This window comes from Monodelphis domestica, chromosome 6 (assembly GCF_027887165.1).
Source record: "Monodelphis domestica isolate mMonDom1 chromosome 6, mMonDom1.pri, whole genome shotgun sequence".
NCBI classification, from domain to species: Eukaryota; Metazoa; Chordata; class Mammalia; order Didelphimorphia; family Didelphidae; genus Monodelphis; species Monodelphis domestica.
Genome location: NC_077232.1, coordinates 278,613,983 through 278,640,895, shown reverse-complemented (window position 1 = coordinate 278,640,895; position 26,913 = coordinate 278,613,983). Strand labels below are relative to the sequence as shown.

Genomic DNA, 26,913 nt, shown 5'->3' with positions numbered 1-26,913 from the left:
AACCAAAAAGAAAAACAAAGCAGTTCAACCTAAGTTGGTGGGATCTGACAGCATATTCAACTTTCTGTACCCATAGTCACTACCTCTAAAAAGAGAAAAGGAGGTACATTCTCATCTCTTTTTTTGAGACCTTTGCCTTTTAATTTAGTTCTTTATCTATCTCTCTGCCCAGAATAGTACCTAGGAAGCAGTTCATACGAGTCTGATCAATGAATAAATGATCAATAATTTGTAAAATAATTGAGTTAGTTTAGATAATTATGCTACTCAAGCCCAAAGTGATTGTGGCAAGGCAATTCATACTTAGATGACCAAAATGTCACCTTCTTACCGGAAGGCTGATGGGTGATAAAGAAAACTTAGCACTTAAATGGGAACTTTTATGTGTACTTTAAGGCTCTAAGAGTGTTTTAAGCTCTGTTTTATTGCAGAAAAGAAAAATGACAGCTTTTTTTCTTTAGGTCGATGTGGTATAATATGTTCTCTTTTTTGTACTAAAGTAGGAAGAAAATTATGAAATGTCCATGTTCTGGTGTCAAGTGGGATAAACCTGGTTTGGTTTTCATTAAAAGAAAAATTCTCCTTTTGAAAAAAACTTCATATATGTGTGTGTTTCAGCTACTACCTGAATGGACGAAATGCTACTAAAGAAGATTTTTTAAACCCTAACGTGTTGGATTCATTTATTTTCTCAGCACAAAAAGTTTTTCAGGTACTTTTTCTTTCTTTTAGAGCACAAAACCAAAAAAGTTAGTATTTTGTAGACTTATATGTTCTAAGTTTTTCAGTCATGTCTGATTCTTCATAGCCCCATTTGGTATTTTCTTGGCAAAGATGCTGGAGTGGTTTCCCATTTCCTTCTCTAGCTCATTTTACAGATGAGGAAACCTGAGGCAAACAGGTTTTGCTAGTCACGATGGCTAGTAGGTGTCTGAGGCCAATTTTTTTTAAACCATTATATCTTCTGTCTTAGAATCAATACTAAGTATTAGTTCTTAGCAGAAGAGTGAAGGGCTAGGCAATTGGGTTAAGTGACTTGCCCAGGTTCACACAGTTATGAAGTGTCTGAGGCCAGATTTGAAGCTAGGACCTCCCCTTTTCAGGCTTTCTATCCACTGAGCCACCTTGGTGCCCATAAGGCCAGATTTTAACTCTGAAAATGAGTCTTTCTGACTCCAGATCTAGCACCGCCACCCACTGTGCCAAATACAAATTTCTTACTTTTGATATTGCTATCAGGTTGCTGACTAAAATACTCATAAGTCAAATTTTCTCTGATCCACAACAAAAACAAGTTCCTTAAAAAGTCCTTGTTTCTATCAAATGAATGATTGAAGAAGAGTTAGGGAGGAGGTATGCTGCCATGTCAGACATCATGGTTTTAAAAAATGTCATCATTAATGGAGAACATCCAGGATAGTAGCACAGTGGATGGAGGGTTAGGCCTACAGTAAGTCCAAAGTTCAAATTTAGCCTTAGATACTTTCTAAGTTTGCCATCCTGAGTAAGATACTTATCACCTCTGAGCCTTAGTTTCCTCATCTATAAAAAGGTGATAATAATAGCATGTACTTCCCAAGGCTGTAATGAGAGTAATATTTGTAAAGTGTTTTGCAAACCATAAAGTGTTATATAAATATTATTGTTATCACTATTATCATCATTAGATTTGCTCTTCTCCCAGAGGACAGCAGTAGGGTCAAAGGCAGATGTTGCAGAAAGACAGTCAGGAAAAACAATTAGATCTGTCAAATATAATGGGTTACCTGAAGAGATTTGGAGGGCTCCTTTTTTTTTTAACCCTTACCCTCCATCTTAGAATCAATACTAAGTATTAGTTCCAAGGCAGAATAGAGCTATAAGGGCTCTCATGGGGGTTAAGTGACTTGTCCAGGGTCACACAGCTGAGAAGTGTCTGAGACTAGATTTGAGCCCAGGACCCCCCATCTCTAAGCTTGGCTCTCAATCTACTGGGCTACCCAGCTGCCCCCGGAAGGAGGGCCCCTTGATGGGGATAAGTAGCAAAACCTGTCAGACCAGTGTTCAGATAAGTTGTAGAGGGAATTCTTGTTCAGGTGCTATTTGTCAGTCATTTAGTTACATACCTACTGTATGCTAGGCACTGCTAATGGATGGGTAGAGAAAGAAAGGCAAAAGACAGTATATAGAGGTCAGATAAATTAGAGACAATTACAGAGTAAGATCTTTTGCCACAAATCATGCAACTCCTCCATTATTATTGCAATCACTGTAAATTCTTCTTTTCTGTAGGTTGTGGATGAAACCAGACCTGGCAAGAAAGTCTGGTTGGGAGAAACAAGCTCAGCTTTTGGAGGGGGGGCTCCCAAGCTCTCTGATACATATGCTGCTGGTTTTATGTAAGTGTGAATATTCATCTCAAAATTTCAGATTAATATAGGCCCATATCTACCCTATTGTAGTAGATCACAGATTTGGACAAAAGTGGATTGACTTAGCTAGAACTTTGTCTCATCAAATTGACCTAGGCCGTTAGTTATTATAAGAAAAAAAATCCAAGCTTGTTTTTTGTTTTGTTTTTTAACCCATACTAACTGTTTGTTCTAAGGCAGAGGAACAATAAGGACTAGATAATGGGGGGGGGGGGGGGTGAGTGACTTGTCCTGGGTCACAGCTAGGAAGTTTCTAGGGCCAGATTCATACTCAGAACCTCCCATCTCTGGGTGGGCCTGGCTCTCAACCCACTTTCATTTTTATTTTTGTGCTTTGACATATGCTATATATAAGAAAAGATTAATTCCTCTAAGTATATTTTAAAAGAACCTCTAAATTTGAGAACATTGCTTAATATGTACATATATATGTACATGTACACAGAAGTGCTATGCATGTAATCTAAGAACTGGCTAAAAAGTCCCTTCTCTGGAGGTAAGAGAAGGACATAACATTTTTTAAATTTTATTTTCATTTCCTAATTTTCTCTCTCCCTTTGAATCCTCCCCCACCCTTTGAGAATGCAAGAAATAAGATATTCATTGTCTATGTGAAGTCATGCAGAACATATTTCCATATTGGCCATGTTGTGAAAGAAAAAATGCTTCATTAGGCACTATATGCCAGGCACTTTATAAATGTAATGTATTTGATGCTTATATTATATATAAAGTGTTATTTTTATCCAGGAAACTGAAGCAGTCAAAGGTTAAATGACTTGGCCAGGCACTTATACAGTAAGTGTCTGCATTCGAACTTTTCTGACTCAGGGCTGTCTACTGCTCTGCCTGTAGAGGGATTAGGAACTTTGGGGCCCCAGTATTTCTAAGATACTGACCCTGAGTTCATAGTCTGATAACTGAAATTCAACAAGGAATCACACAATCATGAAATTAAAGCTAAGAAGGGTCTCAAACCCATACAGGAAAGCAATCAGAGGAAGTTCTGATAACTCCTCAGTACCAGTGTACTTCTTAATCCATGGTACCCTGAACAGAACACAATATTTCAGCCAATGCCTGATGATGAAAGAATACTTCTCTGTTCTTGACAGCCATACCCTTATCTTTTTCTTCCTCTGATAATATTTTATTGTTTTACAAAGAGACACACATTTTAATACTAGTTTCTTGACATTTTGCAATCGAAATTTTCTCCCCTCCCTGAAATGGCAAACAATCTGATGGGTTATACATGTGCTATCATGGAATATATATTTCCATATTTGAGATGTGAAAGAAGACACATTACACATGAGAAAAACCTCATGAAGGAAATAAACACAAGACTCCATTTGGCCACCTCATCACCCTGCTGGCTTCTTTTGAACTTAAAATAATCCATCAACACCCCCTGATCTGTCATGACCATACCTTCCCCAATTAATGCTTATGGAGGTGATTCTTTGTATGCATTGCAAAACTTTAAATTGATTTCTGTTCAATCCACACTGTCATCAAGTGTGACACCAGCTTGGTGGCATCTATAAATCTGATAAGAATGCCATCCACTTACAAAATGTTGACACCAAAAAGATTGTTTTTTATAGAAACAGAAATCTTGAATAAAATTTGTTTATTAGTAAAATGTACTTTGAGTCAATAGCTGTGTTCCAATCCCCATTCTTCCACTTCATTTCTTTGAGCTTCAGTTTCTTTACCTGTGAAATGAGGGGATTGAACTAGATAATCTCCAAAGCCCCTTTGTAAAGTTTTAAAGTTCCCTGATTAGATCTAAGTTACCCTTTGCTGAGATTTGACTGAACTAAGTGATTATGCCTTTAATTCCATCTCTCAATTGGAGGCAGACTTAACCATTGAATTAAAAGGAACAGAAGCTGCAGCCATGAGCCAATGGAGCAAGGCAGTTACCCGACTTTCCTCTCTCCTCTTGGGCTGCAGCAGTAGCAGTAGCAGTGGGCAGAGACCCTAGTTTTAACTTCCATTCTGGGTGGGCAGGTTGTAGCACTGGGCAAACTTAGTATCTTTACTGCAAGGCTATCTTAAAAAAAAATTTGAGAATTCTATCCCTTCGTGGTTGCCAACCAAATTCTGAGAATTAAAATTAATGTACAATAACTTAAGTATTTATAAGATTTATTAAAATTAAAAAGTAGAGTTAAAAAGGAGCTAACTAACTTAAGCCAGAAGAAAGAGAGAGGAAGAAGTCACAGAAAATTACATTCAAAAGTGACCATGGGGTACTGAAGTCCAAGGGTTCAAAATTCTAATTAATACAGTTTCTTTTCTGTTGGCATTTTTTCCCCTGTTTTTTAAAATAGTCTTTGTCTATTTCTTCAACAGGTGGTTGGACAAACTAGGCTTGTCAGCTAAAATGGGTATTGAGGTGGTAATGAGACAAGTGTTCTTTGGAGCTGGAAGTTATCATTTAGTAGATAAGAACTTCAATCCTTTGCCTGTAAGTGACTATTAATTTTCTGTTTTTCTGTGAATTGATTGCATTTCTTCACTTTAAGAAAGCTTCCAGTTCTCCAGCATGTAGTCTCATCACAGTGATCTATGATAACATGGATTAACGCCTCTCCATAGATTCCTTTCTTATAATAAAGATGTAGAATAAAAGAAACTGCTGCCCCACTAATCATCTATCATCATAATCTGTATTCCCTGAATCCTCTAATGAAAGGGGAGAGGTATATTTCATTTTCAGTTCTGGGATCATGATTGTTTCATTGATCTGAATTCTGATGTCTTTGCATATTTTTTTATATTATTTTCATCAGTGTGAATGTTATCTTGATTCTCTTTTCATTCCTCTATTTTTCCTAAACTTCTCTGAATTCTTAATTTTGTGTATTAGAGTAATCCATTATGTTCATGTACTACAGTTTCTTCAGCTATTTCCCACCTTACCAACATTCTAAGGTACAATAGGAAGTGCTGCTGTGAATATTTGGGATATATGGGAGCTTTTGCCTTATTCAAGTCTTTTGACTTATTCAATCAATCAGAATGAATTCTTTAAATGCCAAGCCTTGAAAGACAAAGATAAAGTGCTCTGCTCTTAAGGAGCTTCCTATACTATTGGACTTTATGCCCAACAAACATTGGGGTAACCATCTTAAAATCTTAACCACTAACTTTGGTTCCAAATTGTTTTCTAGAATATTTGGACCAATTCACAACTGCATCAAGAGCAGTGAATGCATTTGAGTACCTATCTTTTTACAACTATGACTATTCTTTTTTTCAGGCCATATGATAATTCTTTTCTCTCTTAAGTGCCTATATTTTTCTGGAGATTTTTTTGTCAGGGAGATTTTTTTTTTTAATTATCTTTTATGGGTGAGTTGTTTAAATTTCTATTTCTCTAATTATAATTATTTTCAGCAGTCTTTCACATGATTGTTGATTTGATCTTTTTTTCCTTGAAAACTGTTCTTTTCTAATTTTTGACCACTTACTTACTGGAGAATGAATGGTTCATGGTCTTGGTTATACCATGAAAAATTTTCAAGGATATAAGAAAATGTAGTTCTAATGCTTTCTTACCCTCCTCCCAATTGACTAACTGGCATCATTCTTGTAGCTTTCCAAACTGAAAAATAAAACATTTGTGCTAGGGCTCTAAGAAGCGTTGGAAAGAGTAGATGTCAATAGGATATCTAGCTTGTGTGGTTTGTGGGTAGATTTCCCAGAAAACTTGCTCTTTATCTACACTGGTCAGTGCACTTAGAGAAGTCTAGTTGTAATTTAGAACCCATCATTCTTTGATTAGTGACCTTGTAAAAATGGAATTTATCTCTTTCCTATATGTATTAGTTGAAAGATAGGAACAATGCCAATTTCACCTCTGATATATACTAGCAAGTACCTCTCCATGTTCAAGGGCCACTCTCAAGTAATAACGAAAGTGCCAGCCTTTATGGATAGAGGAAATTTCTTCACTTGACACCTTAGTAATGAAATTACTAAGGAAATCTAATTCATTTCCCCTGTAGAATTATCTCTGTAGTTAAACCAAACATAGCTGGCTCCTTGAAGCAGTATTCCAGATCTATAAATACCTGACTTGTCTATGGGCAATATACAAGAAAGGCAAATAATTTCAAAATAGTTTAACAGACACATCTTGAAGGTAATCCTTATATCCTGTGAGATTTCCCTTACAGTTACTGGTCGATTTATTAAGTTCCAACTTCTTTCCATAATTAATTCATGTCTTTGTCTTAAGGGCTTAATGAATTTAATAGGGACATATTAATGCTAATACCTTCCCTTTCATATTACCTCCAGTTTTTCCTGTCAATGTCTTAGTTATATTTGCATGGATTTGTTTTTTGTTTTTGGTTTTTCTCTGCAGCCCCACAGTTCCTGGTATTTATTAGGTGCTTAATCAAATACTAGCCTGCTAGATTTAATCTTGACAAAACAAAGAAACAAAACTTTTTCTTCCATGTAGGATTATTGGCTCTCTCTTGTGTTCAAGCAACTGGTTGGTACCAAGGTGCTAACAGCTAGCGTGAAGAGTCCAGACAACAAGAAACTTCGACTTTACCTTCATTGTACCAACAACAAGAAGTAAGTGTTCATAACACAGCCACACAGTATGTATTATTCTTGGTATCATTTCACCTAGTAAGCATGGTGTAGTGCATAGTGAAGAGGTCATGATGTCTGGATGACCTGGATTCAAGGTGCACCTCTGTACTGGGTCACACTAGGAAAGTCACATAACCCCTTAGTACTCAAGGTAACAAGATTATCAATTGAAGGATACTTGCTGAACTGAATTGAGATAAAGAATTTCCTACCTGGTAGCTCATTTTGCAGATAAGTTAAGGGACAGCTAAGTGAGTCAGGCCTGGAGATTTGGTCCTAGGTTTGAATCTGGCCTCAGGTACTTCCTAGCTATATAACTTCACTTAACTCCATTTGACTAGCCATTACTTCTCTTCTGCCTTAAAACTAATATTTAGTATTCATTTTAAGAAAGAAGATAGGGTTGGTTTTTTTTTAAATGAAGTAAGCAAACAGTCATTTATTAAATACCTTCTATTTGCCAAAAACTGCATTGGGATTGCAAGTAACCAAGAAAGAACGTATCTTCTTGTGGCAAAGCAACTATGCTATGATATAGACCCACTTTAGTTCATGATGAGTCCAGTAATATTCACTGTGCTACATAAACAATCAATTCCAAACTAACCCTGATACTATCCAGAGTGGTGTTGTCAAATTAGCACCAAATCTGACAATTATTTACCCCCATCAATAAAATCTTAAGCTTCATTTCTGAACAAATCTTATGAGTTCATCAGATTTGACATTTGCTTAGACCTTTAGTTCAGCTGTTTTTTTTTATTAGTCATAATTGTCATTCTTTAGGAACATAACTTTTTAGGACATAATGGTTCCTAAATAATCTTAAGAAAAGTCTTTCATATACAAGCTATATTGTGATAATGTAGTTTAGAAGTCAAGTACTATTGTATGAAAATGCTGGAGCAGTTAGGTAGCTCAGTGAATCGGAGTGAATCAGAGTACCAGGCCTAGAATCTGGCCTCAGACACTTCCTAGCTGTGTGATCCTGGGCAAGTCAATTAACCCCATTTACGCCTAGCCTTTGCCTTTCTTCTTGAGAGTTGTCACTAAGATAGAAAGTATGGGTTTAAAAATACCCTAAATCATTACAGTCTGATATATTCCTCTCTTTGTAGTATAGTTTGTGTGTGTTTTAAACCGATACCGTCCATCTTAGAATCAGTACTGTCTATTGGCTCTAAGGCAGAAGAATGGTAAAGGCCCGGCAATAGAGGGATAAGTGACTTGCTCTCAATCTACTGAGCCATCCAGCTGCCCCCTGTAGTTTTGTGTTTGTAATTTTAAAATTACAATAACGATAACTTGCATTTAGGTATTCTTTTAAGGTTTTCAGATAACTATATAAATATTATGTCATCCTCACACTAACTGAGAAATCCCCATTTTATAGATGAGCAAACTGAGGCAGACAATGGTTAAATGATTGCCTAAAGTCACACAGCTATCTTTCTGAGGCAAAATTTGAATTGCCTCAAAAATCTGAATTTGAATTCAGGTTTTCCTGATTCCAGATCCAATGATATATCTGTTGGATTTTTCTGGCTGCCCATGAAAATGGGCATGGAGGGGTGTGCTTACAGTGCTCCTGGGTGCTTTCTGTGTGCTTAAAAGAAATGAAGTTTCATAGACTTAGTTGCTAGCCACCAGAGTAATTGGACTTTGTCATTTATACAAAGCTAGTTTTCTCACTTTGGGGTCAGATCTGTCAAATCTTTTTTACTAGATAAGATTTCGAATCTCAGACTTGCCAGGTCCCATCTCCATTATTCTTTGCTGAGAGTTTCAGCCCAAAACTTTTGACTTTGTTTAATTTGCTAAGTGTTTGGGGATACAATTGGATATGGTTTAAGAACTTTTTACATTTTCTCTTTTAAACCTTTAACTTCCATCTTAGACTCAATAAGTCTTGGTTCCAAGGCAGAAGAGCAAGGACTAGACAATGGGGGTTAATTGACTTGTCCAGGGTCACACAACCAGGGAGAAATCTAGGCCAGATCTGAGCCTTTGACCTCCCATCTTTAGACCTGGCTCTCAATCCACAGAGCCACCTTGCTTTTTTTCTTTATGAACCTTCTATATATAAACAATAGAGTGGGGTAGGCCATATTATCCATTTCCTTTCTAAATGTCAATATGAGTAAATTGAACCTATATTCTCAGAATTTCCCTTGACAAGGCACCATGCATTTCAGAATACCTTAGCTATGGGGACAACACTACAAATGAATTGTGATTGAATCAGTGGGTGGCTGAACTCAGTCTTCATAGATGTAACTCAGACTTTAAGCCTGGAGTAGGTGGTCTTGTTTTTCAGTGATCATCTCCCCCCCCCCCCCCCCCCCCATCTGCCTCACCCCCACCAAAAAAATCCATCAGTATCTGTTGGCTAGCCTTCTATTAATGAACCTGTCCAAACTTAGCTAGATTAGTTCCTGGAGAGAGAATCCAGTATAAGGTTTACATTTAAAGCCTTTCTGGGATGGTAAAACCTGAGAGAATGTGTCCTCTTCCATCACATAGTTCTTAAAATTAGTAGGACCAAGTCCTAAAAGTGTCCATTGACACTTTTTAATGTACCTTAAGATAGTAATCCGTGCAATGATTCTTTCCCCCCTGTCCCACCCATGAGACTGCAATCACCAGAAAATGCCAATCTGAGATGCCCTTTTGGTGACAGTTTCAGGTTTCCAACAGTAGCCAGCAGGTCCTACTCCTGGAATCACCATGGTTTGGGATCACAGAAAGACAGTTCAGGCTATTAGGAAAAGCCACCAGGTAGGCAAGTTGCAAGGTGCTGGTGGCTTGGAGAGAAGTGACTCTAGGCCTAGATGAGCACAAGCTCTGGCTGGTTCTGCCAAAATAAAAAAGGTTTTGAGTGTGGAGTCTAGGGGTGGGTTCTGAGGTGATCCTTAAAGAATTACTTCCTCATAATTCTTTTCTATAAGATTAAAATGTTTCTCTTCAAAGGTCTTGTTCAATGCTTATAGCTTATAGCAGGCACTAATTAATAATGAATTAAGTCTGTAGCATGTGTGTGTTCACAAGATTTATGTTAGGCAAATATGAAACCATTAATTTAATCTTTTGTTTTAGCCCAAAGTACAAAGAAGGAGATTTAACTTTGTATGCTCTAAATCTGCATGAAGACACCAAATATCTACAGTTACCCCCTCATTTAAATGATAAGCGTGTGGAAAAATACATCTTCCAGCCTTCTGAATACCAAAATCTACTCTCACAGTAAGTAAGATCCCATGCTCCTCTTGTAACTCTTTAAGGATCCTCAAACTTATCAGTGTTGACCAGTATATTGTAGTGTTTTTAGCAGTGGAAATGGTGCAGCCCAAGTTCTGGGTGTATTTCCTTTTGATTAGAGGCATTTAAAATGAAAAGTAAGTGATTAATCTTGAGTATGCCAAGGTATATCACTTCAGATCTTTCACTACTTTAAGAAAATCCTATACATGGGAAATTAGCAAACAGATGGCAAAGTAAGCCTTGAAAAATTCTGGGTCCCCGGTTTCCCTTGTGCCCACAACCTATGGAAATATGTTTTAGACTGAAGTCAGTGGTATGATAATTTGAAGAAAAGAATTCTCAAGCCTGCTCCTGGTGAGAATGACGAGGGAAGTGTACTGCTAATCACTAGGCTTAACCAACTCTATAAAGAGGTAAGAGGATAGTATGTTTCAATCTATAAAGAACCTAAGGGGCCACATAACCCTTATATTTCAGGTGAAAAAACAGGTCCAGAGATGTTCGGTCTTTATTGAATAGTTTTTCCCTTCATTTCCCATGTCACCTCTCTCTGCCTTTCCGGAGTTTCTTGCCACGTTGTTTCAAATTAATCCAAATTTAGATGTTATTCAATTTGTGCCCTAAGATAATGTTTGTTTTATTTGGGGGGGGGGGTGCTTAATAAATTTGACAGTTCACACTCAGATGTTGATTTCTAAGTCCAAAGTGAACTTGTGGCACTAAGATGGTAATAATGGTCTAATGAAATTGATCCATTCCTTTTAGGTAGCAAGCTTCCTGTGAATATTTATTTTTATTAAGCCTTACCTTCTGTCCTAGAATTAATATTAATATTGTAGGGGGCAGCTAGGTAGTTCAGTGGACTGAGAGCCAGGCTTAGAGACAGAAGGTCCTAGGTTCAAAACTGGCCTCAGACAATCGACTGAGCTAGCCCCCCTGTCTTTTTATGTTGCTTTTCTTTACAACACTTCTTACAAGTCACTCCAAGTGTCTTCCTTGTATTTGTTATTTCTATTGGCTCTAATCAATGATTACAACCCTATGTCAACTTGAAATCTAGAGACCCAAATCTGCTCCTGTTCCCTGAGAGCTCACCCTGAAGGAAGTCCCAAGACTCCACATTTCATTTGAAAATTATTTTGAGGTAGACCTTATCAGATGTTAAGTACCCTTTTGTTCTAGTACTTTTCTCCCATTGTATCAAAGCCTCTCCCAGGTAGTCCAGCTATCCTCTGTAAAGCACCAGTCCCTCATACTTCCCTGTCCTATGTTCCCAGGTTCTATTGTTCTTTGGAGAAATCATCTAGCAAGAGAAATCATCCCAGGGATTTGGCTCTGGGCCAAATCTATCTCTTTCCTGATTAAAGACTTGGTTCTTCTGACTACTTTAATAGTTCTGAATTATTTCCAAGTTAACACCTATTTTATTATATTTAGATATTATAATTTGGTTAGGTCAGTCAGTATTATCTAATTTTGTTAGTTTTTTAATACATTTTATCAACACCTTTTGTTTTGACATGTCTTTTCCATTGTTGCCTTGTCCAACAACTAACCCTCCTTTGTAATAAAGTCAGACAAAGTCATGCTGCATAGTGACTAAACTTGAAAGTAGAAGTGACATTTTGTGTGCCTTGGTTCCTACATTTCTATGAAAGCAAGAGTGATGCATATCCTCATCTCTTCTCTACGGGCAAGATTCACTGTTTGGGTGTCTTTTTTCCTTGACATTTATATGGGTCCCTTGGCTGCTCCTGGAAGAGTCTCCCCCAAGTTTTTCAATCATTTTGTAAAGTGCAGTGGTATTCCAGTACATTCATACCAGTCAGTGTTCAGCCATTCTCCAACTGCTGGACATCCTACAAAAATAAAGTCAAGAAGTAGGCTAGAAGAATATATTCCAGTCCTTCTCCACCTCCCACTTGCTCCTTAGTTTTTGTATCCCCAAATGGTATGCTTTTATGTCCATCAGGATGCCAGGCAGCTATTAAAATCTTACTCCTTGGGTAACCTTTAAGTAAATATCCTTCTCTTGGTCTTTGTTTTATGACAGGATGACTAAATTCAGATACTGTGGTCAAGTCTGGATGTAACAGATATCCTGACTCTTTTTTTTACTTAGTGTTTTCTCTTCCTTTTCTTGCTTTGTTTCTAAATAAAGCTTTGCACAGTCTTATTGGTTTAAACAGCAAAAAAATTTCGATTCCATTATCATTCCACCATATTGTCTTCAGATGCTTTGTCTATTAATTCTCCTTATTACACATCCTTTTTCAGCCAAATAAAAAATCTTAGAATCCTAGCACTCCAACTGAATGCAGCCTCAGAGGTCACCTTGTCCAAACCCCCCACCTCCCCCCCCCCAGCTTTTTGAGGGTTTTTTCCCAATCCTCCTTATTTATTTGTTTTTTTAACCCTTTATCTTCTGTCTAGGATCGATTCTAAGGTGGTACAGGTTAGGCAATTAAGTTAAGTGACTTGCCTAGCAAATGATTGAAGTCAGATTTGAACCCAGGTCCCCCCAACTCTAGGCCTGATGCTGGTCTTTTGCACCAATGATTAGCCTGGGATCCCACTGCAGTTTCCCAAAGGCAATCTCCTACTCAGTTCTAGATCTAGCTCATTGTGGCTAGGATACACATTCAGTGAACAGTGTATGATGATTTGGCTATTATGCATTTTTCATCTAGCCGACAAGATATGGCAATGGATAGAGCACTAGATCCAGTCAGGATGACCCAAGTTCAAATCTGATCTCAGATATATACCAGCTGTATGTACAGCTGTGTCTGTAATGGGAGCCTGCCCCTGAACACAGGGAGGGGGGCATTCTAGCCTCTCCACCATCTCAGGGGCTGAGCCAACCCCTGTTGCCCTGAGGAGTGTGGACCACCCAAGGCTGGTAGTCTGACACACACACACCCCGAAAGGGAAGGATATGGGGCACTGGAGCCTCCCCACAGAGCTTTGTCCCCACCCCTGAATCACTGCTTTAGGCAAATCACTTAACCTCTGTCTGCCTCGGTTTCTTTACCTGTAAAATGGGGTAAATCATTGTATCTACTTGCCAAGATTGTTGTGTGAATAAAATATTATACTTGCAAAGCACTTTGCACACCTTCCAGTGCTATATAAATGCTATGTATCTACTTAATTTTTTCTACTATGGCAGAGAATGAAATAGTACCTAGTTATGGATCTAGAACTGAGTAGGAGATTGCCTTTTGGGAAACTGCAGTGGGATCCCAGGCTAATCATTGGTGCAAAGACCCTAAAGGATCTAAAAAGATTAATTTGTTCATCCTCTATAGCATCCTTGATAGGCTTAAAAAGCCTGTGCTTTTAGTATCCCGTCTAATAAATAGCACAATAATTCACAAGTCAAGAATTTTTTTTATGCTGAGTCAAAATCTATACCTTCTAACTTAAATTACAAAGCCTATTTCATTCAGAGCAACAAAGGAAATTAATTTACTTTCGCTGTTATGTGAAGACCATATCCCTGAAGTTATCTTAAGGAGGGATCTCCTTACAACTTTCTTCATATAGAATATTCTAGACTTTTGTACATTGAAGTTTTCCAGCTCTATTCTTAAAATGCGGCATTCAAAATGAAACAATGCATAGTGTGGTCATGTATGATAAAAACTTATCTGGACCTTTTTCTGGCTCTGCTACTCTTATCTATTAAAATGTTTTGTCAGTCTTTTGCTTTTATCCATTTGTGAATATATCCCTCCTTGTTCAAAGAACTTTCCCTTGTAATAAAGATTTCAAAAGAAGGAAGTGGTGGGTGGAGTGATCTGGTAGAATCAGCAAAGTCAAGCCTGTTCCATTATCTTTTCTATAGAGTTTTTGGTCAGTGATTCACCATTTTAGAGGTGTATTCTCTTGCAACCTTGAGTCCCTTGTCTTTCTTTCATTCCTAGTCTTTTAACCCTAAATTTGAGGCAATTAATTGGTACAGTAGTTCAAAAACTGCACCTGGAGTCAAGAAGAAAAATGTGAATTCAAATCTAGTCTCAAACACTAACTAGCAAGTCACTTACTCTGCCTGCCTCAGTTTCCTCATCTGAAAAATGGAGACCTTTCAGGCTTACTAGAAAGATCAGATGTGATGGTATTTATAAAGCATTTTTGCAAACCTGAAGTTTGCAAATGATGAATTCTGGCTATTAATTATAACCATAAAGAACAACTTGAGTAGACAACCTGGTGCAGTGGATACAAAGCTGGATTTTTCATCAAGAAGCTTTGGGTTTCAATTCTACTTCAGATACTTTCTCTGTGACCCTCACCCTGAGCTAGTCACAGCTTTTCTAAGCCTGTTTCATTTTACAGATGAGGATATTAATGGCACCTACCTAAGGTTTGTTGTGTAAAGCAAATGAGAGAAGCTATAAGAAGTGCTTCAAGAATGACATGAAGGTGAGCAAGTGTTATTAGGGAAACTCACCCATGAGCTAACTTGTGGTTTCTGAGAGCTGTCACAGTATTTGCTTTTTTGTACCAGTCAATAACTAATGGGTTCTAAGTGTGAAAAGCAAAAAATGGCGAATATATCATATCAGAGCTGCCTTAGTAATAATATCTTGGATGTCACATGTAAAATAAGACAGATATAGATACGTTAACGAGATCCTTTTGGATAGATACATCGATTCCAATTTAAACTGGGCTTTGTACTAGGAAGAGCAGGTTTGAAGACTTTTTTTAAAAGTTCCTCCCCCAAAAAAAGTTATTTTTCACTTCTTTGAAGAAAGTCAAAGCAAACTTTTTTTTAAAATGCATTGTTTCTAGACTCGGGTTCCATTGGTCAGGTTTTCTATTTCTTTAACCATTATGCAATAGTTTAATTACATGTAATTAATGCATTAGTTAAAGAAATAGAAAACTTGACCAATGGAACGGATTAGATAAACCAGAATCTAGAAACACATATTTACACACAAAAATGTGTGTAAGTAAATACATATATGCAGATGTGGAGGGGGGAAGATGAAGCAGGGTTAGGTGACAAGAACAGTTCAAATCTTTACTCACATTCTTGTCTTCATATTTATACTTAATATATATATTACTTTATATTCATCATTACAATAAAATTCCATCATGTTCAACCACTTCCCAATCAATGGATATCCAACTTCCTTTTGCTATTACAAAAAATGTTGTTATCAATATCTCATATCCATTGCACCATTTCCCTCTCTTTGACCTCTGTGGGGATATATACCCCAAAGCACTATTACTGGGTCAATAAGTCATATAGTAATAACAAGAAGAACATTCATATAGCACTCACAATGTGTCTTATGTATTTCCCTCAACAATTTGTGAATGTTGTCTTATTTGGTCCTTACGATCACCCTGGGGTGGGGGTGGGATGTTATCTTCATTTTGCAGATGAGGAAGCTAAGACAAATAAGGATTTATCTCATATTATATGAGCCCATATTTGAAGTGTTCCAGACTTTGCATTATTCATTATACCACCTCGCTGCCAATATCTGGTTTATTATTGATTTGTATTCTTTAGAGCTGAATTTGGTCTGTGAAAAATAGAAATAATTATTTTAACTAATTAAAATAGTAATGATAACTAATATTCCTTAACATAAACAATATAGCATTTGTGTAATTCTATTGATGTCATGCAGGCTATCAAATACATTAATTTGTCAAAGAATGATCTCCCACTAAACCTTTTGTGGGTAGATGAATTAATTTATCCTCTTCTCCCATTTATTTGCAGATCTGTGAAACTGAATGGCCATATTCTCAAGATGGTGGATGACAAAACATTGCCAGAATTAATTGGCAAGCCCCTCTGCCTTGGTTGTACATTGACTTTGCCACCTTTGTCCTATGGATTTTTTGTTATAAGAAATGCCAAGGTTGCTGCTTGTATCTAAAAGGTGTGAAGGCTAACCAGCTTAGTCCTGTGGATGAATTTCAGGAATAATAGAAATGAAGTACAACTTGAAGCATTATGAGGTCAGACAAATATTTTATCACATATCAGCAAATGAAAGCTCCCAAGAGACTAGGATGGTATCCAAGTGAATGCATACACCAAAAAGGATTTCAATTTCAAAACCTACAGAGTCTAATTTTTATATGTGAGTGCTTTTATATTTTCATATTTTTAATAAAAATTATTTATGGAGTCATCGTTTTAAGAATTTTTATTAAATGCAACTAAAAACTAGAGCCGAGATGAGAGAATAGGGAGGAGTTCAGGGGGTTCTTTGTCCTCCCCCCAAAAAAAGATCTAGAAAATAAACCAGACTAATCTGAAAAAAAGTAATTTTTCTGGCCCACTATAAGGAGACAAAGGGACTCTAGGAATGAGGTATAGCCAAGGATCCAGTGTGAACAGGCAAGGATATGACATAGGTCAGTGATGTCCTTTTAGGGACCTCTTATTATACCTCACCCAAAGCTCCCCAGGGAAACTCCAGTACCCTCACCTTGCATTTGGTGGACCTGCCAAGCCTATGACTACAAGGTGGGTCCAGCTGCAATGGTGGAGAGGGGCCAGAATGCCCCACGCTCTGCATTCAGTATTTGGGCCAAGTTCCTAGCTGGTCATGCCATCATAGTCCTAGGGCAATATTAGGTCCCAGATCCAGCATGAAGGGACTTAGTATAGGGTTCAGAAATGGGAATAACTTTGCATATGCAACATGCATATATCCAGAGTGAACTAAGCAAGAAACTTTAGAAGTAAGTAGTGTTTATGTTGGCTTGGATGCCAAGAGCAGAATGGAGTTAATATAAAGTCCAAAGTCAAGAAGTAGACTAGAAGAATGAGCAAACAAAAGATGAATCATCATAAAAAGTTATTAGGGTGACACGGACACAACACAAACCCAGAAAAGAATGACTTAGACATTATAAATGAAATTATATTATTGAAGGGGAAAAATAGAAAAGAAGTGAAAATTATGAGAACTAGAAAAGGACTTAACAGCTTGTCATAAGAAATTCAAAATTTTGCTTAAGCAAGTAACTCACTGAAAACTAGAATTGACCCAGATGGAAGATAATGACTCCATGAGGCAAGAAATATTAGAAAGTGTAAGGAATTGTGAAAATGGGATTAACTCTCCCCTCACCCACTTTTAATCACCAGAAGCCTATACACCACACTTATCCTTAAGTTCTGTGCTATAAATCTATAGCTGCAATTGGTTCACTAAAATGGAAGTAAGGCACAGGAAGTGATGAAAGGAATGGCTTTTAAAAGTGGGAGAAACCAGCTCTTTCGCCTTCAAACTTTGACCTTGAAGGAGCTCTGGCTTGGGACCTCAAAAAGTTGCTCCTAGATTTTCCCTTTCACCATGTGGGTGAGTGAGAAAGGCTGATTCCTTTTCCTGGCTTTTCTGGAGGTATTAGCCCCGGGAGAGGCCCCTCATTTTGGAGGAGGCCTCATGGCTTTAACTCTTGCTTAATTTACCTCTGGGCCCGCTTTGCTGGGGCCTCTGAATCCCTGCCTGGTTCCGACCTGTCAGGAGTAATTGTTTCTTTCTTATTTCCTTATTTTCACTCTTCTTTTGTAAATAAACTACCATAAAAAGTCATCCTGACGTGAGTAATATATTTTCCCACAAACACATTTTTTAAACAAGTCACCTCAAACGGAAAAAAAAATCTGGGGCATATTACAGCCCAAATCCAGAGCCTCCAAGAAAAATATTGCAAGCAATCTGAAAAGAATCTATATACCAAAGAGCCACAGTTAGGATCCACATTATTTAGCAGTCAACACCATAAAGGAATGGGGGACTTTCAACCATTCCTGATGATAATAACAGAGTTGCATATTAACTTTGAAATACAAATATAAAACATAAAAAGTGAGTTAAAATCATACACCAATCAAGACTAAACTATTTATGTTAGAAGATATTACACATGTCTCCTGAACCCTAACCCTATCAAAAGTCATATAGGGAGGCTAATTAGATATAAAATCTGGAAGTGGTTTTCTGTTGTATCTTGATCACCTTAAAAGAGTGGGAAGGAAAGGATTATATTAAGTAAAAAGACTTTTGACAAACCAATGTAACCAAAATTAGGAAGAAAAAAAAAACAAGTTGGCAGGGGGATGGATTTTATAACAAATGCCTCAGGAAAAGGTCTAATTTCTCGAATTTATAGAGAACTCAGTCAAATTTATAACAAATAACCCCTAATTGACAAATAATCAAAGGATATGAACAAGCAATTTTCAGATAAAATAAAAAACTGTAGTCATGAAAAAATGTTCTAAATCACTCTTGATTAGATAAATGCAAATTAACTCTGAAGTACTATCTCACTTATCTGTATCAGATTGGCCAATATAGTGAAGAAGGAAAGTGATAAATGTTGGAGATAAGGAAAAATTGGGACCCTAATGCATTATTGTTGGAGTTCAGGAGTCACCTGATCTAGCCATTATGGAAGGCAATTTGGAACTGTGCTAAAAGTAAAACTGCACACTCTTTGATCCTGTAATGCCAGTATTGGGTCTGTATCCCAAAAATAACATAAAGAGGGAAAAGAATTACTTGTAAAAAAAATTTTATAGCAGCTCTTTTCATAGTGGCAAAGAACTAGAAATTAAGATGTCCATCATTTGAGGAATGGCTGAACAAATTTTGGTAGACTTGGGGCTGAAATACTATTGTGCTATAAGAAATAATGAGGATGATTTTAGAAAAAGCTGGAAAGACTGTTGAGGTGACTGGAGGAATAGCTGATACAAACCACTCAAATTGGTCAAAGGAGAGAATATACACACAGAAAGGGTCGAGTATGAAAATATATTTTGCTCAAAAAGGTAACTGGAAGAAAAGGTAGAAGGGAAAATCCGACAGTGCAGATTAAGAGAAGGATTAGTACCAAGCAAAGAAAAATCTAAGGATATACAAAAATATAGGTCTTTTTGTGTTGGCAAAAGAATGGGAATCTGATGGGGTATACATCAGTTGAGGAATGACTGAACAAATTACGGTATATAAATGTAATAATTCTGTTGTGCAATAAGAAATAATGAAGGAAGCACTTTCAGAGAAATTGAGAACACATATGAATGACATGACATGAGCAAAATGAGAACAATATACAATTACAATATTGTAAAGACAAACGACTTTGAACGACTTAAATCTTAAATCAGGGCAATAACCAACCACAATTCTGGAGGACTAATGATGAAACTTGCTCCTTACCTCCCAAAAGAAACAGTTGTTTGCATGTTTCTCTCCACTTAGACTGAGTGCCTTTAGAATAGGACTTGTCTAATACCTGATTCAAGACAATCCTCAAGGATTCATGATAAAAAAAAATACCATCTCCCTACAGAGAAAAGACTGAAAGAATCAGAATACAGACTGAGACATACTATGTTTCTCTTTTTTTCTTCATTTTTCTTTTGCTGGCTCAAGTTTTTTTTTCTTCCAAAAATGACTAATTTGGAAAAACATTTTATACTACTACACATGTAAAATCTATACTTATATTGCTTGCTATTTCAGGAAGGAGGGAGAGAAGGGACAATGAGAATTTGGCTCAAACTTTTTAAAAAATATGATGAAAATGCCTTTTCCACATAACTAAGGAACAAAATAAAATACTAAAATTAAAAATAAGGAACAAGGGCTGTTTCTTGGCCTGATATATAGTAGGTATATAATAAATGCTTATTGCTTTGACTTTAATTTAGCCAAGAGTAACAGTATGTGATAGATGCATATATCTTCATTGTTGCCCTCCTCACTGTGGAGTCACTATTGTTTTTAACACCCTTAAATAATTTTTGAAAGTGACATTTTAACTGTAGCAAAGCATTTAAGTTGAGACTTTGTGAGTTAAAATATTTTGTATTTCCAAAGTAATTTGAAAAGACATACTTACCTGAATTTATTCCTAGATTTATAGAACATAAAGAGAAAACCTAAAAAAGTACATTTATTTGAGTAATTGGAAAGATGAAATATGTCCCTTTAGAACAATGTCTGCAAAGGCTATAAATAAGAAAAGCAGATGTCCTGGGCTTAGCTTGGTTCTGCTCTGAGAATTTTCAGAGAAAGAAGGGGAAATTGGAGAATAAGATAATATAGAAAGGAGGAAGAAAGGAGATGAAATTTGGGAAGAAAATTATGGAAAGGGCAGGAATTAGACTTCAAATGAATCTAACCCTTATCTGAAATGGTTAAAAGAAAATTAAATTCACATACAAAGAGTTTGGTATAGGAATACATTAAACTCCATAGGGAAATAGGTGGAGAAGAGAGGCTGGAGATAAGAAAAGAGGAAAACATTGGGGAGGGAATAGTCCCTCAAAAAAACAAATTTCCTATTCTGGAAATGGGATTAAAAAGGAAAATGAAATAACTATAGGAGTGCCTGATATTGCCTTTTTTAGACCACTATGGTTTTAATTATATTGGCTTGGGCTACCCAAGAGTACTTAATATTTTCTTCAATAATTTAGATCTGTCTTCATGGAGTATTTTGGAATTATGTCCACAGAGTTCTTGTGGATGGAGCTCTGGCAGTTAGACTCCCAAGTATATAATGCTATCTGTATTTATTTTAAATAGAATTTCTCTTTCTATCTGTTCCTTATGGTTGTGTTGGTTATATGCAGACATACTGATGATTTGGGTGCATTCCTGAAATTGTTAACTCCATCCTTTTATTTCTCTAGTATTCTCTGCAAAAGCTGATAATTTTCTGCTATTGTATCATTATTCTTTCAATTTCTTTTCCCTCTCATTACTATAGCTAATATTTCTAGCATTGGTAGTAGTTTCTCGGTAACCGAGGATGACAATTGTCTTTTTGCGTTTTCATCTATGGCATATAGATGAGTGCACAAAGACACTTGTGTGTGAAGGAGATTTAAGTGGAAAAGTCGATGCACAGAGACAGTCCCACTCTCTCGGTGTTGGAAGCCTGGGTCCAGTGGCACGAAAAGTCGTTACACCTGGAGACTTCCTTAGCTGCATTGGATGGCCGTGTTGTCCTTTGTGCTCCAACAGGCCCTGAGCACTCCACAGTGCTTTGCTGCGTCGCCCTCTCAGCCGTTGAACCTTCTTATTGGTTTCTTCCATCTGTTCAGCCGAAGCAGTTTTCACATGCTGGGTGAGCAAAGCCTTAGTTCACCAGGGGTCTACAAGCCAATGGCTACCCTCACAAGGTTTAGCCGGCCTGTGGAAGCTGTTGCCCGGTGTGTGGCCTCTGCCGCATGCTAGCAGCTACTGGGAGCCACAAGTGAGAGCTGGGTGTCAAGTGAGGGTCAGAGGCTGGAGAACTGCCCTAGGAGGGCACGACAAGCCCTCCATACCAGAGATACTACCCCTCCCTGAGCACCCCATACACCCCTAGCATTTCTAGCATTATATTGTACAGAAGTGACGATAATGGTCATTCTTGCTTTATTCTCAAATTTATTCCCATTATGTATCATTTGGGCTTTTGGTTTTGGCTACAGACTACTTATCATATTAAGAAAAGAAAATACATGTTTATTCCTGTTTTTCTAGTGTTCTTTAAAAAAAAAAACAGGAATGGGTATTACAGCTTGTATACAGCATATACTTACAGCTTGTAACTAGATATTTTTTATAGTCAATGATACTTATAGTTTTCCTAATATTGAAACAGCCCTCCCTTCCTAGTATAGTTACCAACTTGGTCATAGTTAATAATCTTAGTGATGTTAACTACAGTCCCTATTCTGTTTTATTTAAATTATTTGCATCAATATTCATTATTGTTCTATAATCTTTCTCTGTTTTACTCTTATCTGGTTTAACCATCATGATAGCATTTGTAATACATAAGAAATTTGGTGGGCCCCCTTATTTTCTCATTTTTTTCATCTTATTAATAGTAGAAATAGGTATTAGCTATATTATCCATTTAATTATTATTAGAAATTAGTATTAGGTATATCTTATTAGTATTAGAAAGAATTGTGCTTTAAATGTTTGATAGAATTTACTTAAAAATCTATGTGGGTCTGGGTTCCCCACTCCCACACTCTGGGAGTTCTTTTATGGTTTTAAAAAAGAATTTTTGGGGGTCCTCTCAAGTCAGTTCCTATCAGTTTGCTGTATTTTGTCTGATAACTTTCTCTTGTCACCTCCTATGTCTTCATTCCCCAGTTCTTCCCATGCTCAGATTCTCCCTATCTTTAAAATTCCCTCCTCAAAAGATAGTTGTTTTTTTCAATTAGCAAGTATTTATTTAGCACTGACTATGTGCCAAGAACTGTACTAGCTGCAGGGGATATAAGAACAAAGGATAAAACAATTCCTGCTTACTCAAATCACTAATGGAGGAGACAAAAAAAAATACAGCTTTGATTCGCTCTTTGCTCATTACCTGTGCAGAAGCTGTCTATTGTAATTTCTTTCTTTTTCTGTTGTTTGCTCGAGTTTACCCCTTCTTTGCTCCCTGTATTTGGCTGTGCTCTTGTTCCTCTCATTTTGTTTTGGTTTTGTGGCTGTCAGTCTCCCCTCTTGGAGCTTTGTCAGATCTCTTGGTACAGTCTCTAGGGAAGGAATGTTAGCTTCCCTGTCCTCTGGAGGCTTTTGATTGGATTGAGTTCAAGTGGGTTGGGCTGTATGTGGTATGAAGCTCTGAGGCTCTGAAGACTCCTGGAAGGCTGGGCCACCCAGGCTCTCTCCAGTTCTCTCCAGCTGCTTCTCAGCAAGTGCCTTTGCCCACCTCCCTAAACTCTGAGGAGTTCTGATGGGATTAGTTCAACTGGATTGGTCTGGATGTGCCTGAGGCAAGGGTGAGACTGGAGCCTGATGGAGGGACCCAGCCTAGGCCCGTTTCTCCCTGGCTTCCTCCCAGCTGTCCAAGCTGGATGCTCCGAGCCTGGTGCCCTGCTGCTCACAAGGTAGACCCTCCAAACCAGCACCTTTGCCTGCTCAGAGGTTCCCGCTGCTGCCATGGGCTCAGCGCTCTGGGTTGTTGGGGAGGGGTCCTGGGACCTACTCTCTGCCTTCCCCTTAGCCCTGAGTATTCTCAGATTCCGGCTCTTGGGGGGTGTACCTTTTGATTTGAGTCCAGAAGGAGGGTTCCCCGCTTCTGTCCTGTTGTTCAGCTTGGATTTCGGTGCCCTAGGAGCATTCAGTCTGTATCGGTAAGAAAGGGTCTTCCACGAGGTCTGAACTTTTGCTGCTTGCTAAGCTGCCATCTTGACTCCGCCCCAAAAAATACAGCTTTGAGAACAATACCATGGCAATGTAAGGTAGTATATGGCTTTACCAAAATTTTACTCAAAAGAGATATGCTCAGTATTGTGACAAGGAAATCACTTTAAAAGACTGATATATATTAATTTAAGGTCGCCAAGGAATTCAGCTATGTAATTCCTAAATGAAAACTCAAGTCAGCAGTCAACCTTTTATAAAGTTTAATTACAAACAGGAGGAAGAAAGGAATTAGAGAGAGAGAGAGAGAGGGAGAGAGAAAGGGGAGAGAAGGGAATAGGGCTTAAATACCCCTTCTGTTTAGGCTGGGCCAAAAGGCCCAAGCCCTTAGAAAAGAAAGAAAAGAGATCAGTCCCTTTTACTCATGTGTCCAAAATGGAGAAACAGTCTCAGAGGCCCCCACCTTCAGCTTCCTTCAGAGCAAGCTTCTCAGAGCACACTCCAACCACTCAGACAAACTCCTCAACCACCACTCTGAGTCTTCAGACCCCTCTCTCTTTAAGGAAACCATCCAAGTTCCCTCCCCTCAGTTCTCACATCTACCAATCACTTTCCATCAATTTCCCTGTGCCAATGGAGGCTCTAGCTTAACCCAGGACCGCCCAGAGGTCTCTGGCTTTGCACATGTCTGTTGAAGGTCATATTTTCAAATAATTAAATCTTTGATCCTTTGCTACAGCCCTTCCTAAATCCTGTTAACCTGAGTAGGGTAGAGATTGGAATAATTAAATTTTGATCTATGCTGCAGCCCTTCCTCAATCCTGTTAGGACTGAGTAGGGTGGAGATTGATTCCAAGTATCTCCATTGTATCAATTCTAAAATCAATCATGACTCAAAGAAATTCCTGTTCTTTGCTTAAGCATAGGTCAAAGTCCTTTCCATTGTTCAGCAAAAGGTTTCTGTCCTAAAGTAATCTTAAGAAGGGAGGAGGAGGAACCTCCCATGCCAATGGGGTTCACATTCCAATAGACTATCAGTAAGAAATTTTCCAAGTATAAAATTTCCCAATGGTGAAATTTCCAACATTTATAAGTCTAAGGAATTTTAAAGTTTACAGTATGCACAAAGTTCTTTGAGAACAGGAAGAGATATTTTTGTATTTTACTCCTTTATAACCCTGCTATAAGGAATTCTAATCTTTCCTGACCAGAGGCTGGTAAGATTAGGCAAAAGATTATCTTCAATCATTGCTTTCATCCCTGGATATACTTACCACTCAAGGAAATAATTAAAATAATATTTGTAATATGCTTAGCCCAGTCCCTGGCTTATAATAGGCATTTCATAAATGCTTCTTCCTTTCCCTTCCCCACTAGGCAGACACAGAAACAGTTTAATACAACTGGGATCAACAATGTTCCCACCATAAATATTATTGACTTGCTTCTTCCTCCTTTCTATGTTCCTATTCTTATTTTTTTGAATCTACCTTGCATTTGTGAAGATTGGATTTAGCTATCTCCTGATTGTGACAATGAGGTACTTAGCTCTTCCTTTATTGGGAAGATTGAATTGTAATCCCCAATCTACTTTTAGATTTTAATCCCCAAAAGGTATAAACTCAGTATTTGAAGTAGCTCTATCCTTTTTTTTATCTGCAAAAAGTAACTATCCTCTAAAGGTAAGAACTACTAAAGGTGTGATATAACCAAAAAAGATAAAATCAACCAAAAATGGTGTGAACTAAAGAGTGGGCAGTCCTGGAGAAGAGCTTCTGCTGTGATTGGTAGACATGAAATTTAGGGGAGGAGACACGAGAGAAAAAAAATCTTTAAAAAGAGGACCACAGAGGCCAGAAGGACTCATGAGATTTGATATATTCTGGATTGAGAACTCTGACTCGGAGTTGGACTGGAGGATCAGTCTCTTCAGCTTGGAGTGAAGAAGAGTCACTTGGAGGAGAGACTGGAAGACAGACACTCAGACTTAGCTGTGGAACTGGATCCCTGAAGGACCTCACACTGCTTTCCTTTTAGAGGGTCCCCTTGGTGAGTGAAAGGCTGAGTTAGTTCCTTGGCCTTTCTGGGGATGTGAACCTCTGAGAAAGACCTATTGTCTTGAAACTCTTCTTCCCTGATAAGGGCCTTAGAATTTCTTCCTGGCTCAGAGGAAGCTGGAGTTCTCTCTCTCATTCCTTAATATCTTCCCTCTATTGTAAATAAACTATCATAAATTCCATTTACTTTAGTAATTCATTTTGGGATTTAGAAATTAAATCCCTGGTGACCATTTAAAATATTCAAGTCCAATCAAAATATTTAACATGTTTTAGAATCAATAGTGTGTATTGATTCCAAGGCAGAAGAGCACTAAGGTCTAGGCAGTGGGGGTTAAGTGATTTGCCCAGGATCACACAGCTAGGAAGTGTCTGAGGTAAAATTTAAACCCAGAACCTTCTGTCTCTAGGCCAAGTTCTCAATCCACTGATCCACATAGTGTAACAGTTAAAATTTAGGAATATGGGGAGACTGAGGCAGGTAGAAATTAGTTTCTCTCTGCAAGGAGTATTATATTTTATGAGGTTTATTAAAGTTAAGGATTAAAAGAAAATACAGGATAAGAAAAAACACGTGCCTAGGCCAGAGGCCTAGAGAAGACCTTGCCTACATTATGGAAAGAACCACATCTGCCCCAAAATGGAAGTCCAAGAAGCCCTCAAAAGCCTTTGTAATCAGCTTAAAAACCTTCTCAATCTCACCCACCTCAGAATTCCGTGGGATTACAAAGCATTTTGGGGAAGTGGAGCAAGGGCTTGTGGGGATTGAAGTCCAGAGTTCAAATCTCAATTTTACAATAGCTATCTCCCATGCTCAATTTCTAATAATTGCCTTATGACCTTGCCAAGGTTGAATCTTATTTTTTTCTGTTGCACAGTACATATGTCTCCTCCACCTTCTAAAATGTCATTCTATAAATGCCTCTTTCTTGCTGTTATGTGAAAATGAGGTTATGCTTGTCTAAAGTCTCTCCCTACAAAAAGTATAAAAACTCTTATGTAAGCTGCTTCCTTACTCAATTCTGAGCCTCCTCATAAAAACAACAAAAAAAAAATCTACTTTTCGGTCAGGTCTAAACTCAGTAGTTCTTATATGATTGCTCCAAAGTACCCAAACCATTATTTATAATTTTTCAATTATAATCTTCCAACTTTGAAAACAGATATTGACAAATGAACTGGTAAACCACAAATCCTGTGGTCAGTCATCTATAACTCAATGCTCACTTTCAAACAGGTTCTCTCAATACACTGAGCAAAAGGACAGTTTGCTTTCAAGTCCTCAAGACAGTTTGCATCTCTCCTCAACATTTTAATCAGAGAGGCTATATTTCTTTTCTTCTAAAACCCATACTTTCTGTCTTAGAATAAATTCTAAGTATTAATTCCAATGGTGAA

General features: G+C 37.6%; 1 protein-coding gene across 1 annotated transcript in view; it reads left to right on the top strand.

Annotated features, from left to right (window-relative positions):
• The window catches only part of HPSE (heparanase), a 39,469-nt gene extending 23,005 nt beyond the window's left edge, over window positions 1–16,464 (top strand). The window contains exons 7-12 of the mRNA XM_001376848.5: window positions 619–712; window positions 2,272–2,378; window positions 4,776–4,890; window positions 6,895–7,013; window positions 10,131–10,277; window positions 16,051–16,464. Of these exons, the coding sequence (XP_001376885.2) occupies window positions 619–712; window positions 2,272–2,378; window positions 4,776–4,890; window positions 6,895–7,013; window positions 10,131–10,277; window positions 16,051–16,210 (742 nt within the window). The 3' untranslated portion in view covers window positions 16,211–16,464. The remainder of the gene's footprint in view (window positions 1–618; window positions 713–2,271; window positions 2,379–4,775; window positions 4,891–6,894; window positions 7,014–10,130; window positions 10,278–16,050) is intronic.
• The last annotated feature ends 10,449 nt before the right edge of the window (window positions 16,465–26,913 follow it).